Raw genomic sequence first — 15,663 nt, forward strand, 5'->3', positions numbered from 1 at the left:
CCCAGTCACTGACTGGTGTCAAGAGGCACCAGTCACTCATGTGTATTCATTGGTATATATGCATAGCTAATGAAATTCTCTCTCTTTAGGATGTATAATTCACTAATAACAAGCTTTTATTGGGTCTAGATGAGCTTTGGTAAAGGAACTGGGAATAAGGAACTAGGAATAAGGAATAGGGAACTGGGAGTAAGGAACTGGGAATAAGCAACTAACTTCAGCTTCATGAGAGAAAGCAAACTCCAAGAACTCCAGCTGTTTAGCATGTCCATGACTGCATCTGTCCCCTCCTTCCCTTTCATCTTCCCAACATCTCTGCAGTCCTGGTTTCATTGAACATTTCGTGCTCCCGTTCTAACACTTGGTGCTGGCACTCTGTGGAGTTCCAGTAGAAATAAAAGGGAGAACTTGCATTAGATCTCTTTTCTCCATTTTCGGTGTCTTTCTCGGTCAGCCCCATGCATTTCAGTTCCTTCCCTTTCTTGGCAGTGAAGAGACGATAAGACGCTAAATCTAATAATTATGATGCCTATATTTATAGCTTTGAAATACTGGGAGATGAACCTTTGATCAGAGATCCTCCCAAATGCAATAGCTCATCAGACAAATATGATTAACACACACCACAGCTAGCAACACTTCTGGCTACCTCCAACCTGCTCCCACAGGTCATATGGCCAGATACTTGCTTACTGCTGGGGTAACTGGGGGTGGCCTTTGGCACAAAACTAGAACAGGCTTAAAACTCATGCCTGCATTTTGCCACCAACCTCATCAGAACAACATGGAACCATTTAGAGCAGGGGTAGGCAACCCCTGGCATAAGTGCCAGAGCGTGGCACGCGAAGGCATTTTGCTTGACACACGTGCCTCAGGGCAGGTGGCCGGGAAGGGTTTGGGGCTGTGCTGGTGTAACAAGTATTGGGCCGCTCATGGCTCCCCCACTGTCTGCCCCTGGCATGCCAAAATTGTATAGGTTGAGGATGTGGGTGTTTTTGGCACTCTGCCCAAAAATGTTGCTGACCCCTGATTGAGAGAGACTGGGGCACTGGTCCTATTGCAAGTCATTCTAATTATGCCCAAATGCAACTCTACAAAAAACAAAAAGGACTGCCTTACTGGCCCATTAAATTTTCTTATAACATAACAATGTTGACATAGCAAATGTATATATTAAAGGTCAGAATAACACTGAAAATACTGAAATAACTTCCAGATTGTAGTGCAGTAGTAATAATAACAGTAGGAAGTATCCAGTGTTTATGTAACAGATGCCAAAGTGTTTATTAAACTTTCCGAAATAGCTATAGATGAATCTTTTCATCCACCAGTGAAATGCAGCCAATATTTGGGATGGAATGTGGCAGCTGCCTAGTCCTACTAGCACACAGAAACGCTAAGCGACATTTTGGGGCAGGAAGTGAAGGAGAATATGCCTCTCATGCCAAAGCATTTTAGAAACCATATTTTAAAGATTGCTATCTCAGCCCTGACACAGAGCTCTGCAGTGAAATTTGGTTTCACAGCAAACTGTTACAGTTCAGGACAGGAAGAATATTTTTCTCAGCCAGAAAATGCATTTTACACCAAAGAGGATTACAGAGTGTGTTGATAAGGGTTACCCACTTACCACTGAAATGCAGCTGCTCCGGGGGTGGAACACAGCAGCCATCCTGGGTGGCAGCATGAGGCTGTACAGGCTGTTTAATCAATCCCAGAGCAAGAGAGAGCCATGGGGTCCGTCTGTGTCCTCCTTTACACCCGCTACAGTGGAGTCATGTGTCTCTTGTCTCCCATGGGACAGCCAGGAGTCCACTGCTGGACTGTGTCTGTGCTGTTTGCTATAGTTAGTGCTACCACCTCAAAGGCATTTCACTTAGAGTGAATCAGGTTTTCCTATCCTGCAGAAATTTTTGAGACCTAAAAAAATGTTCCATTCCACAATTTGACAAACCCAAGAGTTCTTGAAGTTTTTTAGGATAGAGAGAGGTACCCTAGCATGGCTAGTGGCCTGATGGGCACACACCTGAGATATGTAGGTTCCCACCTCTGCCTGCTCTGCCATTCTCCCAACATCTCAGGGGAGGGCACCAGGCCACAGGCGAGTCTCAGCATCTCTTCCTGAACCGGTGAGACCTTTCACAGATAATTAAACATCATTGGTGCAGGGACTCACATCCCTTACCTGGGGTACTGTGTCTAGTTTTAGGTCCCTCTTTTCAAGAAACATGCAGACAAATTAGGAAGAGCGCAGCAGAGAGAGACAAGAATGGTTCAATGTCTAAAAACCTTGATTTTCAAGGAAGGATTGGAAGAGCTGGGACAATTTCGTTTTGATAAAAGAAGAATGAAGGAAGATTTTGTAACAGTTTTCAAATACCTGAACAATAGTAATAAAGAGGAGGGTGACAAACTATTCTTTGTGGCTGCAGGGGACAGGACAAGGAGCAATGGTCTTAAATTGCAACAAGGGAAGTTTAGGATAGATACTAGGAAGAACTTTCTCACTATGAGGGAGACAAAGCACTGGAGCAGGTTACCCAGGAAGATTGTGGAATCTCCATCCTTGAAGTTTTTAGAGTAAGTTAGCTAAACAGACGTCTGGAATGGTTTATATTGGGATAATCCTCTCTTGAGCACAGGGTTAGACTAGACAACCTCATGAGTTCTCTTTCACACCTACCTTTCTAAGTTTCAATGGCTTTCCCACATCCCACCTGAGTGCCCAGACCTATTTGCAGTTCTGGGTCAGAGCTTCTTCTGTCCTTTTTGTATTTTGACCAAAATTCCATCTGGGACCTGAAAAATCCTTCTTGAGAAAAGAGTATAATGGTAGTACTATACTACTCCATTCCTTTGCAAAGCTGCAGTTTCAGGAAACACATCTTTCTGGTGAAAAATGTTGTCAAAAAATGCCTGTCCCACTCAAGTTTTGTTGGTGATGTCTCTCATCTATCTGCTCTCGGATGCAATGTGAAAAGCACATTGCAATGCACAACACTATAAATGCAAACAGATTCTGTAGCCAGTTAGCAATTTGTACTCTTCGCTTGTGCTCTCCCTGTCTTTGAACCCACGAGTTCTCTCTTACCTGCTGCTTAAGGCAAAGTTGCACAATTTACTGCTGGGCACAAGGGGGCGAGGCTTTGCTACACATCAGCTGCTCCATGTAGCCTATCTCAGTATATCGGAACCTTTGGGCCGTGACCCAAAAGCGGGTTGCAAGAATATATGAAAGGGTTGTGAACAATCGTGGAAAAACGTGGAAAACCATGGATTTTCTCCTTTAAAGGACAAAAATGTGGGAAATCATGGGTTTCCCCTTATGGGGGCTGCTTGGACCCAGGGAAAATGGGAGGAGAGCGATTAGGCAGGAGGCACCACATGCATGTGCACGGACACACCTGCTGTTGGCAGCCAGGCAGTGTAGAGAGTAAGCCTATGTGGCAGGGAAGAAGAGGGAAGACCCACAGAGATGATGTGTGGGGGGGGCTGTGCCCCGCCCCCCAGTTTTGTGCACCCACAGCAGGCATGGAGCTGCAGCCTGGTGGAACCTGCGCAGGTTGGAGCTGCCTCTGTGGCCCAGCAGACAGGACCTGGTGCAAGAGGGCAGAGTAGGGTGATTTCATAGATTTCATAGACATTAGGGATAGAAGGGAAGATCACTGAGTCCAGCCCCCTGCCCCAGGGGCAAGAAGTCAGCTGGGCTTATAGGGTGGTGAGACTGCAAGAGGAGTTAAGGACAGGAGGTGGGGGGCCACACTGCCCTCATTGCTTCCTTCTGCCACCACTCCCCGCAGGCCGTGGCTGTAACCCAGAGGGGAGATGGGGAGGTAGGCAGCGCAGGCAGCCCGAGGGGAGCAGTGGTGGCCAGGCCATGATGGCATGGTAGAGTCGCAGCCCAGCATGCAAGTGGCTGGCGGTGGGAGGAGGTGAGGGCAGCACAGCCCTCCTCCATCCGTTACTCCTCACACTGATAGTAGCGTGGCTGACACGAGGGTCCTGGCAGTGGTGGCAGCAATGAGTCTTGACGCCTTGCTCCAGGTCCCATCTGCAGGGCCATGGGCGCAGCTCTTGCCTGTGCTGGTCTGGCCAGGCTGCAGCCCCATGCCCACTGTGGGCATATACCCCCTGTCCCCACCTCACACTCCCATCCCTTGCCCTACACACTGGGTGGGCCAGAGCCTGGGTCTGGGGGTGGGGCAGTGGGTCAGGAGTGAGGAGCACTAGTGGGGCTGGAGGGTAGGGGGCTGTGGGTTGAGACTTGTGGGGCACCAGCAGGGCCAGGAAGCTGCAAGTCAATAGTGAGGGACACTGGCAATCTACTTCATGCAAATTGCACAATGAGGAATGTCCCGTGGGAGTAATGGAGGGCCACATGTTGATATTTCTGTTAATGTTCTCCTGCTGATGTTGATTTCTGTCTTAAAACTAAGACTGTTGAGCTGCTTTAACTTGTAGTGTGTAATATGTATTTTGTAGCCAAAATACTTGTGTGTTTTCTTCTTAAACTATTTACTGCATTGGCCATCAATGTTTACAAATGAGTGCTGGTACAAAAAAAGGTTGAGAACCACTGCTCTGATGCCACAGTTAGTGGAAGCCAAGCCACCGTATCTTAGTCCTCTTTCATTAACAGTGGGTTACAAGTTTCAGGTTTCCAGTTGTAGTATGCACATAGGCAGTTACTGCAGAGCAGCTGAAAAACAGCGAAGGCCTACCTTATTTCACCTCACCTTAATTTGTTCAAATGCCACAAAGGGGCACTGATTACTGACCACAGTCCTTCTGTACCACCCTGAAACAAATACTGAATAATAATGATTATTGTAAATGCAGCAGTGTTTTTGTGCAGGTGTCTGATGAAGTTCAAAGAGAATGCTTGCAAAGGGATAAAAACAGTTTTGATTCTTCAGTGTCTTGTACTTTAGGTCTTCGTTTACTACTACATGCAGCCACATAACCATGTGTGTAAAGTACCAAGTCAGCCTGATGGCATTTTAGTCCCTGCTAATGGCAAGACAAGACTCAAGACAATGGCAAACTGAACCTTTTATGTACGGTATTTTGTACTCCATGACATTTTAAAGGTTGATTATTGTGGGGACTGGTATTATTTTAAGAAAAAAAGATAAACTTAACATTTTATTCTCAACCCCTTATTGTGGATCATCAGGGCTTTAATTTGGTCTGGTTTTGGTGCTTACTATCCCATTCTGTTCTTCTACTGAGGTATTGCAGAGGGAAAATATTCCTCTTGTTTCCTCAGACCGGGCTTATTTTCAGAAATGAGAAGCACTCAGCTGCCGCTTGCTCAAAACTGTGGGATACTATGATTAGCAACCACTGGAGGAAGTGTGGTTTTAAATCTCGACTACAAGCCTGTCTTGCATATGTGAATAGCAGTAGGGTAATGTTGCCCCTCTCTTGGTTTTGAACACTGCCCAGGATACTATCACGAGCCTTGTTAATAAATAGATAAAAAACTGATGGTGTTTTTAAGTACCTTGCTCACATTTTCTCAAGGTGCCAGCTGTCAAAATAGTGTCAGCTATTTGTACAGTGCAGGTTTCCAAAGTTTATGCTGTTGAAGGAGACAGCAAATGGGCTGTCATGTCAGAATTAGTAATTATCTCCCTGTCAGACAAATACCAATTTGATTCCCAGCCATGTCCTTTTCATCATACCATGACCTGTAAATGGGACACCTACAGTTATATGGGCCGGAAACCCTATTTGCACGCCTCTTTTAGCTGGCTGAATTCTCCTCTTTCTTTCCCTCCTTTGTTCATTCTCCCAGGTCTCTCTTCTCCTTCTCACGTGGGCATTTCCCAAGCTTCTGGACTTTGCTTGTTGCTGCATAGGGCTGGGTGGGAATTTTTGCCCCTCCTGTTACTGTATCAGGGGGTTTTTTAAGCCCTCCTCAGAGACATTGGGTGTTGGCTGCAGACAAGGCATGGAATTTTGACTGGCATGTCCCAGTGCTCCTACTGAGACTTAAGCCCGGAGGTTCCTGGCTAGAGGGTCCTGCCCCTCTGCTCAGGGTTAGACTGACTGCCATATTTGGGGCCAGGAGTGAATTTTGCTCCATGGTCAGATTGGTATGGATTGGGATTTTTATTTTTGGTTTTTTCCGTAGTGAGGGGCATGACCCTCTTCCTACAGTCTCTTGAGCAGATTTTTAACAACCTTTGTAGCAGCAGGACATTGTCTGCTGTGGTCCCCCTACTTTCCCTGTGTGTTATGTCTTGCGCTGTGTCAGAGTTCACTGGGTAGTTTTGCTAGGAGGTTAGGGCCAGGAGCACATCATGATTCTGCCCCAGCCTGGCCCTGCTGTCACTGCTGCAAGATCCCAACCCTGGAGCCAACCCTGGAGCAACTCTTCACTCAGCTGCATGCCCTGCCCACATGGCTCCTGACCAGTCTCTGTGGAGACCCCAGGAACACAGGGTTGTGACAGCACAGGGTCACAGCCCTGCGCCCCCAGCGCCCCCAGGATTTCCGTAGACACTAGCTGGGAACCACATGAGCAGGGGCTGCTGGGAAATGGAGTCTGGCTGCCAGCCACATCTGTCATTCTGCCCACCCATGGCTTAGACCATAGTTTCTCAGCCTGTGGTATGTGTACCCCTGGGGGGTACGCAAGAAACAGGCAGGGGGTATGGGGGTACCCCAACACACTCTCTCAACCTCTTTTCCTGTCAAAACTATGGCAAAAAAATTGGTGCAATTTAAAAAATTAAATTCCCCAGTAATGATTTGGTGATCAGCCCTCCTAGCTTTGGCCAACATCACCTCTACCCCAGGTACATACTTGAGTTGTGCACCCCTGGTGTAAAAGGTGGCAACCCTACCCACACCAGATCAGACATCTGTCATATCACAGCCTTATAGACACAGCCCTTCTTCCAACATATGGCACACATTAGTCTGTAAATATAAAATCCCCTGGCAAATTGAATGTTGGGGTACTTATTAAAATTTTCAGAAGTTAGGGGGTACTTGCTACTTAAAGGGTTGAGAAACACTGGCTTAGACAATGGATTTGTATGGGATGGTTTGGATAGGGAAGAAACTGCCTCAGGCAGGGAGTTAGACTAGATGACCTGTGGCAGTCCCCTTCAGCCCTACTTCCTTATGATTCTAGGATTCCTTGCTGCCATTAGGTATAGACTGCTGTGTAGCATAGAAATATCCATACTGGTTTCTACTGAGCTAGCTAACAGTCTAGCCACAACAGCCAGGAGTGCACTGCAGGCTGGAAAACCCACCTGAAAGCCCATGCTAAGAGCCATGATGCAATTGGCAAGATCACTACTGCACCAGACCCTTTCTCACAGACTGGCCACTCCACCTGCATATTTTTTAAATGAGTAGATCACTACTGCTAATTCAGCATCTCTGCTGAATGCTGTACCCTGTCTGATGTACATCGGCTGAATAAAAATAGGGTTCCCCCAGTGAGAGAGTGAGTAAGAAGATAATGTATCTAAATATAAATGACAGGGAGAACCCTAGAAGTGTGAAATATCCACATTCAGCCTCAAACCCATTTGAATAGAGACGTGGTCACAAATGTAGCCTATCTGCTGGAAGCACTGGGCCAAGATTTCCAAAAAATGGTTGCCTAAAGTTAGGCTTTTAGGGCTATTTAGACACCTGAGTGACCTTATTTTCAAATGTGCCAAGTGCCTTCCAGGTCCAATAAACTTCAGCCCTTTTGAAAATCAAGCCTAAATAAGGACTTAGGCACTCATGTTTTAAAATTTTGACCTGAGTAAGTAAGTATGAGTTAAGACTATTTGCACACCTAAGACAGTCACCCCGGCCAAACAACCAGCTCTACTCTTCTCCTGACTCTGCAGGGGCCCCTGTGCTCTTCAAGATAAATTAGCAAAGAATATGGGGCCCCAGAGCTTCCTAGAAGGGAAGAATGGAGTAGATGGGAGACTTCCAGGTGGAAACCCATTATAAACGTCTGGAGATTCATCAACCAAACCCTACAGGGTTCACAAAACCAGAGAATAAAAGGCTTTATTGACCCTCCTCTTTCAAGACCTTTAGGAAGAAATCAAGAAGGAACAGAAAAAGGCCAGTCCAGATACAAGGAATCTGAGGGCCAGGAAAGGGCCAATATTATGACAAGAGTTGCAACCTTCAAGCTCCAGTCTATGCCCTCCTTTGCTGTGGCCATTGGGAGGGAACCACTACATAGTTAATTTTTATTTGTCAGCCTTAACGCCATTCATGTTTCTCTCTTTATATGCAGCTGCTTGTGTTATTCATGGAGATGCAACCATCACCTCTCCTGCTACAGCACGCACTACAGAGCGGCCTCCAGTGGTGACTATCCCTGAGCCATGGCCTCCATTTGTGACTCAGACTCCAGCCAAAGAAAAAGCCAAAGAGGGAAAAAACGTGGTCCTAAATTGCCAGTTTCACAGTCCGAGGGGTCCTTCCCTGGCCAAGCTGATGGTGAAGTGGTACAAAGAGGATGAAAAGGGATCCAGGGACTTGTTGGAGAACAATGTGACCATCTTGGCTAATTACTCCAGGGTTTTCATGAGTGGGGACTTAACCCAAGGGGATGCTTCCTTGACTATCCGCAATGTGACAACAAGTGATCATGGCATTTATTTCTGCCAGGTGATGCTTTCCAGTGGGAAGGTGTTGACAGGGACTGGCACAAAACTCAGGATCAGGAGAGCACTAGGTAATGCTCTTGTGTTATTCCAGTTCTGTTTTCCTGTCTTCAGGGTTGATCTGTGCAGTTGCAGATGGTTGGGGCAGGCAAGCATTTTGGCTTGGAGCTGAAGGAATTGGTCATAGATTTTCAGGGACTTGAACAGAGTAGAATAGGATCATATTTAGATACTTAATAACATCTAATACGTGGAGTGGAATCTGGTCCTGAAGGCTTGTCTACACCAACTCTCTGCTGAGCCTGGTACTGTCACTGAAAATCACTCCCCATCCACTCACCCACCCCAAAGGCTGGAACTCAGGCAATGCACCTGCCCTAGATCAGCCCTGAATGTGCACCAGTAAGCGTGGGTGACTGGTGTCTCCCAAGTCTGAGAGGGCAACAGATTGCTAATCACTGGGGTCCCACAACAGCCGATTGCCAAGCCAGCGGCGAAACTGGAAGTGCACTTCCAGTTTTGTGGTTGGCACTTCCAGAGGGTGCACAGTCAATCTCAGGGGGTATACATGCACTCACGTGCACCCCCTACATGTCGACAATGCCAATAAGTACACCCAAAACAAAGTAGCTCATTCACTCAGGGCTGCTTTAGGGTGGCTGAACTGCCTCATTTTCAGGATCTGATGCATATTACATGAAACTAAGTGGTCGGAGTTTGCTTCTCAATGGTTTCACCAAGTGCAATGTAAACACATGCCCTTAGCACAGATCTGGGCCTCCTAAATGAACTGGATAATATTAGAGATGAAAAGAGCCTATGAGCTTGGCTTGTCTACCTCTTGGCCAAGCTGTGGAGCAAACCACTGAGCTGCAGTTTAAGCTATTCCCTTACCTTTGCCTACTTGAGTTTTGAATGCCCCATGCTATGGTGCTTTTCTCACTTACAAAGTAAGAGATCTCACTGTGAACACATTCTTTGCTGAAGACCTGCCTGAGATTTTAACTAATTTCAATCCTATGTTCTTATCTCCCCTGGGGCTGCTGGAAGAAATCCTTTTTATTTAATTACTCCATGCCCTTCTCACTGGCCTTTGATACTACTCTTCCCAAATCTTGCCTTCTTTCTGTCTCACTTTTACACGACATATGGTAAAAATAGTAAGTCAGGCCTGTGGCAAAGGCCTTTAAACTCTGGTGACTTACCTGCTGGAAAGTGTCTTCTGTTGCCTGTAGGCTCAGATCCAGCAAAGCATTCATTGAAGCAGATACTTATCTTAAAGAATGGGGAGCATTCTAAGAAAGTGGAATCATTACATCTGGTAGCAAATGTCTGCAAGTCCCCAGATGCATGCAGATCTTTACTCTCCTTTTGAGAGTTGAAGTCAAGTTACAAAGTTGGTTTCAAAATATTGCCAGGTATTTCTTTTTTGTTTATGTGACATGAGTGAAAAATACAGGGATGATTCCTGTAAATGCAATCAGCATCATGATTCACTCTCACCTCTTGCACAGAAATAAATCAGCATGAACTGCAGGTCAATACACTGTCCCTGTACTGTATTGCAGTCTCTTGCCCTGTACTGAAACAAATCAATTTGATCTGAAGCATAATATATTCTCCTCCCCGTAGAGACCTGCAGTGTCTTGCCCATCAAGAAAGCTATATAATCATATCCCAGGAGGCAGCCTCTTCTGCAGGAGGCTATTGTAAACAGTTGCATCCCAATGGTCCCTTTTGTACTGCTCTATATTGCAGATACCTCTTCAGCATGTCTTACATCTCTCTGCCTTTACCCCTCCAGGATTGTTTGGTATAGAAGAATCCATTGGAACCATCATTGGGGTGGTGGCAGCTGGTATCGGAGGTGTGGTGGTTCTGATTATCATTTTAACTCCTCAGCTAAGAAAGTGTTTCCTCTGCCTAGAACAAGGACCTCATCAAGGTAGGCAAGAGTGAGTGAATGTGCAGAACAAGTTTCCCATAAATGTAGGCAACATGTTATATGTACCTAAAGTATTCTTACAGCTCTAGTAAATGTTAGACCCCAACCTGCCTCAGGTTGGGCAGGTGATTTGCTTATCCAAAGACTAAGAGGTCATGATGAAATCCAATCCTTTCCTTTTTCATGGCCTTATGTGACAAAGTATTTAAGTAATATTTACCAGTTCAGTGGAATCTGACAGGGCCCATGCCATAAGGCCATCTGCTATAGCCTTAAACTTGCAGCCTCTGGACTGTCAACCATGCACCCTAACACCCACACCATCTGCTTTTTACAGTCCTTTGCCTACGCTAAGTATAACTAAACATGTACATAGAAGCATATCATTCCCCTACCAGGCATGCAGAGAGATTATCCTGTAGCACATCCTTCTGAACAGCATATGTCAAAGATCCCCACCTTCCTTGTATTCTCTCCAACCCCATCTATTCTGAATAATTGTTCTTACCATCCTCAGTTAACACAACAAGAGAACATATTATTGCAGGGGCAGCCAAACTACTTAACCTTTCTAGCCACAAATGGAAATCTTGATGTAGCCAAGCGCTGCAAGATGCACAACTTTAGAAAAGCACTGACCTCAGAATGAACAACCAGCATGCAATGTCCCACTTTCAGCAGCTATGTGTTGTTAGATGCCTTCTTAGCATAAAGAATGAGCTGAAAACTGAAATTAGGAAATGAATGAACACAGAGAAAAAGATTTTAATTGTATTTCACTACTATTCTTTCTTGAGGAGCTGTATTTAAACTGCCTGGGAGCATGAACGGTGGCTGGGGAGGCACAGCTGCACCAGTGGTGGTGGGAGCATGGTGGCGGGAGCCCAGTGGTGGTGAGCAGGGAGCTCCCACAGACACTGCCAGCACTGTCATTGATGTGGGGGTGGGAGTGGTGAGTGCTGACTATGGCTTGGCAACCACCTGCAGGCACCGCCAGCATCAGCAGCATCCAGGGGCAATCATGGACTACCTGCAGACCATCCGCAGGCACTGCCAACAGTGTTGGCGGCGCCTTTTTGTAGGGGTGCACCGCCATGCTCAGGGGGTGCACGAGCACTCGCATGCACCCCCTATGCTTCGCCTCTGCCTGGGAGTTGGACATAGCTCATGAGCTATGATTTGGTCACTACTGTATTACTGTCTAAAGCAGTGCTTTTCAATGCTTTTTGAAAAGATTTTGAAAGGCACCTCAGGGTGCTGCAGCATCTTCAGTTAGAATCACTGGTCAAAAGAAATGGAGGTCCAGGTTTTCAAAAGACCTCAGTTCCCCTTTAGGCAACAAAAACAATGGATTTTCCAAAGAGCCAAGCTGACCTGAAACATTCATCATGGGAGTTGCTGGGAACTGAACACTTTTGGAAATCTTTATATGTATAATGAGGAATTAGCTGTTTTGGAATTCCAGGCCAAATTGTGAGTGTTGACCCCCTGAAAACGTGGCACCAACTTCAGGAAAATCTGGTCTTACACATGAGCTATTAAGAGGCTGCCTAGCTTCCTCCAAAGTAGGACTGCCACCTAGTGGAAAGTACTCATGCCCACACACCCTGCTCTTTAAAATTTCCATTTAGTAGGACAAGACGCCTACTTGATCATCACTGAGGTGCATAAGGTTTCAGGTTGATTCCACAAACATCTCCCCTAGCAGCAGCTCCTTTTGTCTAAAAGACTTCCCTTTCCAAACTATATGGCTACCCAGATTCCATTAAGCTGTTTACCCATGAGACACCTATGAAAGTTTGGATGTGTAGATGACTTAGTTCTGTTGTGCTTTATCTGCATCACTCACTCATTCTCTCCTTTTCTTCTGGCACAGCATAGCTTGAACTGCATGGTTCCAGAAGACACCAGAAGATCCAAAGTCTAAATCATTCTTGTATGTAGTAACTTACCACACTCTGTAAACCAAAATGAGGTCTCCATATTCTCTAATAAAAATGTTTGCTTCAGTACATGTACCCCTTTTTGGTATGTTTACCTACAAAGCAGCGTGATCAACTTCCTCATGTAGTATGAACCAAAATAGCCTTTCATAAAATGTTTATTTTATTACCAGATAAATCCTGGCTAGTTAGTCTACAGGTGTTGAAGGCTTGGGGTTTATTTCTTATGTGATGCATCAAATATCTTTCTTTGTCAGCATTTCATATTTTAAATGCAGCATTTTATATTTCAAATCATGGTGTCCTAACATTGTGAGGCACTGCTGGTGCCATACTTTCCTCCCAGCTAGGACCCCCCTGTGTTACCTGCCTGGCATAGAATTATAGGGGGGCTGGCAGGGACCTAGCCCAAGCCCTGTGCAAACTATCCCAGACAAACCCCATGTCCAGAAACTATGCCACCACCCTCACACAGTAGTAGGCATCACCCCTGGCACATAAGGCAGGAGGACTATGGCAGCCAGTGTCCTGTTGCTGCAGAGGTGGTGAATAGGTTCTCAAGAGATCCCAGGCAGAGGCTGTGCACCACTGCAGAAGGTGGCAAACCCCACTCACTCTGCACTAGTCTGAGTGGGAGTAAAATCCCTTCCTGCTCCCAGTGCAGTGTTGGTCTGACCCTAAGCAGAGAGGCAAGACCCTCCAGCCAGGACACTGCAGGGCTGGTACCAGCAAGAACATTGGCACAGCCCAGTTTAAAACTCACCCCCAGCCTGGCTGCAACCAACACCCAGTGCCCCTGGGAGGCACCCAGTGCCTCCAGCCTTACAGAACCTAACGTGGTGCCTCTGTAAGGACCTGGGGGGAAGTGCTAGGTATTGTATGGGGCTTGCAAGGCCTCCCCTCTTGCCCCAGGCCTTCCCCAACTCTAGGGGCAGCCGTGGCCCCTCAGCACCCAGCATCTTGGCAGGACTGGGCCTGGCGGTTGCTCCTTCCCCCTCCTAAGGTGATTCCCAGTGGTGCCAAGCCTGCCTCCTTATGCATTTACATGGGCAGAGCCACACTGCAGCACTGTACCTCCCTGTTCCTTCATGGGGGCGCCACCCACTGTCCCGATTCAGTTCCTTTGGGTTTACTCTGTGTCCAGGGCCCACAAAGGATCTGAATTGGCTTTAGCATGTTCAGAGTCTTCCCAGGCCTTGACATGTGACAAGGAGCAAATTTGAAGGAGCTGAGTCTAAATGAACTGAATCCGATTTGGATCCTTCCCAGGACCTTGATGTGGTACATGGAGCGGATCTGAATCAGATTCAGGTCATTCAGGTCAGGCACCTTCTCTGCCATGCTTCATGCATTTCTCTACCATGTGCCACCCACCCCCTCTACAGTGACAAATGGCCATCTCAGCCTTCTCTACTCTGTGCTGAGGGGTGCTCTCTTGCTCCATTACTGCAGCCTCCACTTACTCTTGCTGCTCCCCATAGCTGCTGGTGATGGAAATTGGTAGCAAAGCTAAGTGGAGGCTTCCACTGGGGGGTGTGAGACCAAGAAAGCAGCCCTTGGCATAGACCAGAGATGGCTTTGTAGGGCAGTGGTTTTCAACTGGTGTGCCCCCACCACCAAGTGCCACTGATTCCATGCTACCATATGCCGGATCCAGTCTCTTTGCAGGATGTATCTAGCCCATGGGCTGTAGGTTGCTGACCTTTTGGGTGTTGATTTCACATACTGAGAGGACTTAAGCAGAAAACAAATGCATTTTAATATAAGCCTAAAAAAAAATGAAAAAGAAAGATAAAGCTTTCTATTGATTCCTTTAACATAAATAATGCTGGCCCCAGGCTAAGCATTCCTTAAGCCAGTCTTGGATACACCAAAATCTCTATAGGCCAGCATTCTCTCAAACTGCATGGTGTGTGTAGCTGCGCAGGCGTGCCTGCCAGCACAGCATGAGCACACCTGCGCGGCTGTGCATGCTGCGCAGCTCAGAGGGAACACTGCTACAGGTGTAAAGCAGGTGAGGCTTGAAACATGGCAATATGCTTTGGTGAGTCCAGCATTCTGTGCAGCCATTGGGAAAAGCCAAAAACAGTTACTATCCCTGCAGTAGAAAATGGCAAATGTGACTCTCCTCTCACCTCTGAGATTCTCCACCCTGTGGAAGAGGAAGATGCAGAAGAGATTATTGGCCACTACTTTCAAAGACAAAAGCCTTATAAATGATAATTTCTTGGAGTGGACAGGACTTCTTCCAGAAGTAAACTGAAGTTTCCACTTCCATGAGAGGCAGGAGGTCCCTTCTCCCTCTCAGCAGTAACAGTTAAGACAGAGCAGATACAGATTCACCTCCCATCTCCAGGAAAGAAATGCATGTTGTACTTCAAGACTGACCCATTTTGACAGATGGTATATCATCCCATGGGGAAGGAATTAAAACCAATAATTCAGGGCTCCCATCTATTTCCAAAGGGCATGTATAGATGAAAACAAGGGGCATGTGTGCACAACACTTTAAAGCTGGTTAAATGCTCTTGCACCACTTTAATGGTGTTGGCATTTGTGCGTAGTGTGCAATTAATTCCAGCCACTGGAATTAGCACATTTGGCACATTTGGCAGCATGGGCAACTGGTGCCACCTTAGTCAGGGGGAACACGTGCCCTCCCAGGGACCAGTCAGCAACTGGGGGAGGGGAGGGGCCACGGCCAATCGCAACAACCAGGAAGTGGCTATGGATCTCCCGAAAGTGGCCACAGTGCTTCATCTGCACTCCCACTCCCCAGCCGGCACTTGCAGGAGGGGCACCCCTGTGCACCCCCTATGCGCTGTCACTGTTTGGCGGTGTAATGTGCCTTACATGACTTTGGGGCAGAGCAAACTAAAACACCTCTGAGGAGTTTTAGTTTGCTGCCCTACAGCTGTGGAGCAAAGTACTGTCCTCTGTGCGGCTCAGGGCCTGTGCAGGCAGCCTGTGCAGGCAGTCTTTCAGCACCTCAGGAAGGCAGGCTCCACAAAAAGGAGAAAAAAAAGCGGCAAGCCTGATCTTTTTTTTTCATAGATTTCATAGACATTAGGGCTGGAAGGGACCTCGGGAGATCATCGAGTCCAGCCCCCTGCCCAAAGGGCAGGAAGTCAGC

At 46.9% G+C, this 15,663-nt stretch overlaps 2 protein-coding genes across 8 annotated transcripts in view; one reads left to right on the forward strand and one right to left on the reverse strand.

Annotated features, from left to right (window-relative positions):
- The window catches only part of GRAMD1C (GRAM domain containing 1C), a 113,757-nt gene extending 112,061 nt beyond the window's left edge, over positions 1-1,696 (reverse strand). For 3 of the 6 annotated variants that reach the window (XM_019548788.1, XM_019548787.1, XM_019548785.1), the window contains exon 1: positions 1,631-1,676. Coding sequence is in view for 1 of the 6 variants with exons in the window: in XM_019548786.1 (XP_019404331.1) it covers positions 1,631-1,687 (57 nt within the window). In the remaining 5 variants the exon portion in view is untranslated. Of the gene's footprint in view, positions 1-1,630 lie in introns of all 6 variants that reach the window. The other 3 variants (XM_019548786.1, XM_019548789.1, XM_019548793.1) reach the window with 2 other exon arrangements.
- LOC109319317 (natural cytotoxicity triggering receptor 3-like) overlaps positions 1-12,599 on the forward strand; it is a 19,416-nt gene extending 6,817 nt beyond the window's left edge. The window contains exons 2-4 of one of the 2 annotated variants that reach the window (XM_019548794.1): positions 8,270-8,713; positions 10,447-10,597; positions 12,464-12,599. In XM_019548794.1, coding sequence (XP_019404339.1) covers positions 8,270-8,713; positions 10,447-10,597; positions 12,464-12,473 — 605 coding nt within the window. In that variant the 3' untranslated portion in view covers positions 12,474-12,599. The remainder of the gene's footprint in view (positions 1-8,269; positions 8,714-10,446; positions 10,598-12,463) is intronic. The other variant, XM_019548795.1, reaches the window with a different exon arrangement.
- The last annotated feature ends 3,064 nt before the right edge of the window (positions 12,600-15,663 follow it).

This window comes from Crocodylus porosus, unplaced genomic scaffold (genome assembly GCF_001723895.1).
Source record: "Crocodylus porosus isolate Cpor-Errol unplaced genomic scaffold, CroPor_comp1, whole genome shotgun sequence".
NCBI lineage: Eukaryota > Metazoa > Chordata > Crocodylia > Crocodylidae > Crocodylus > Crocodylus porosus.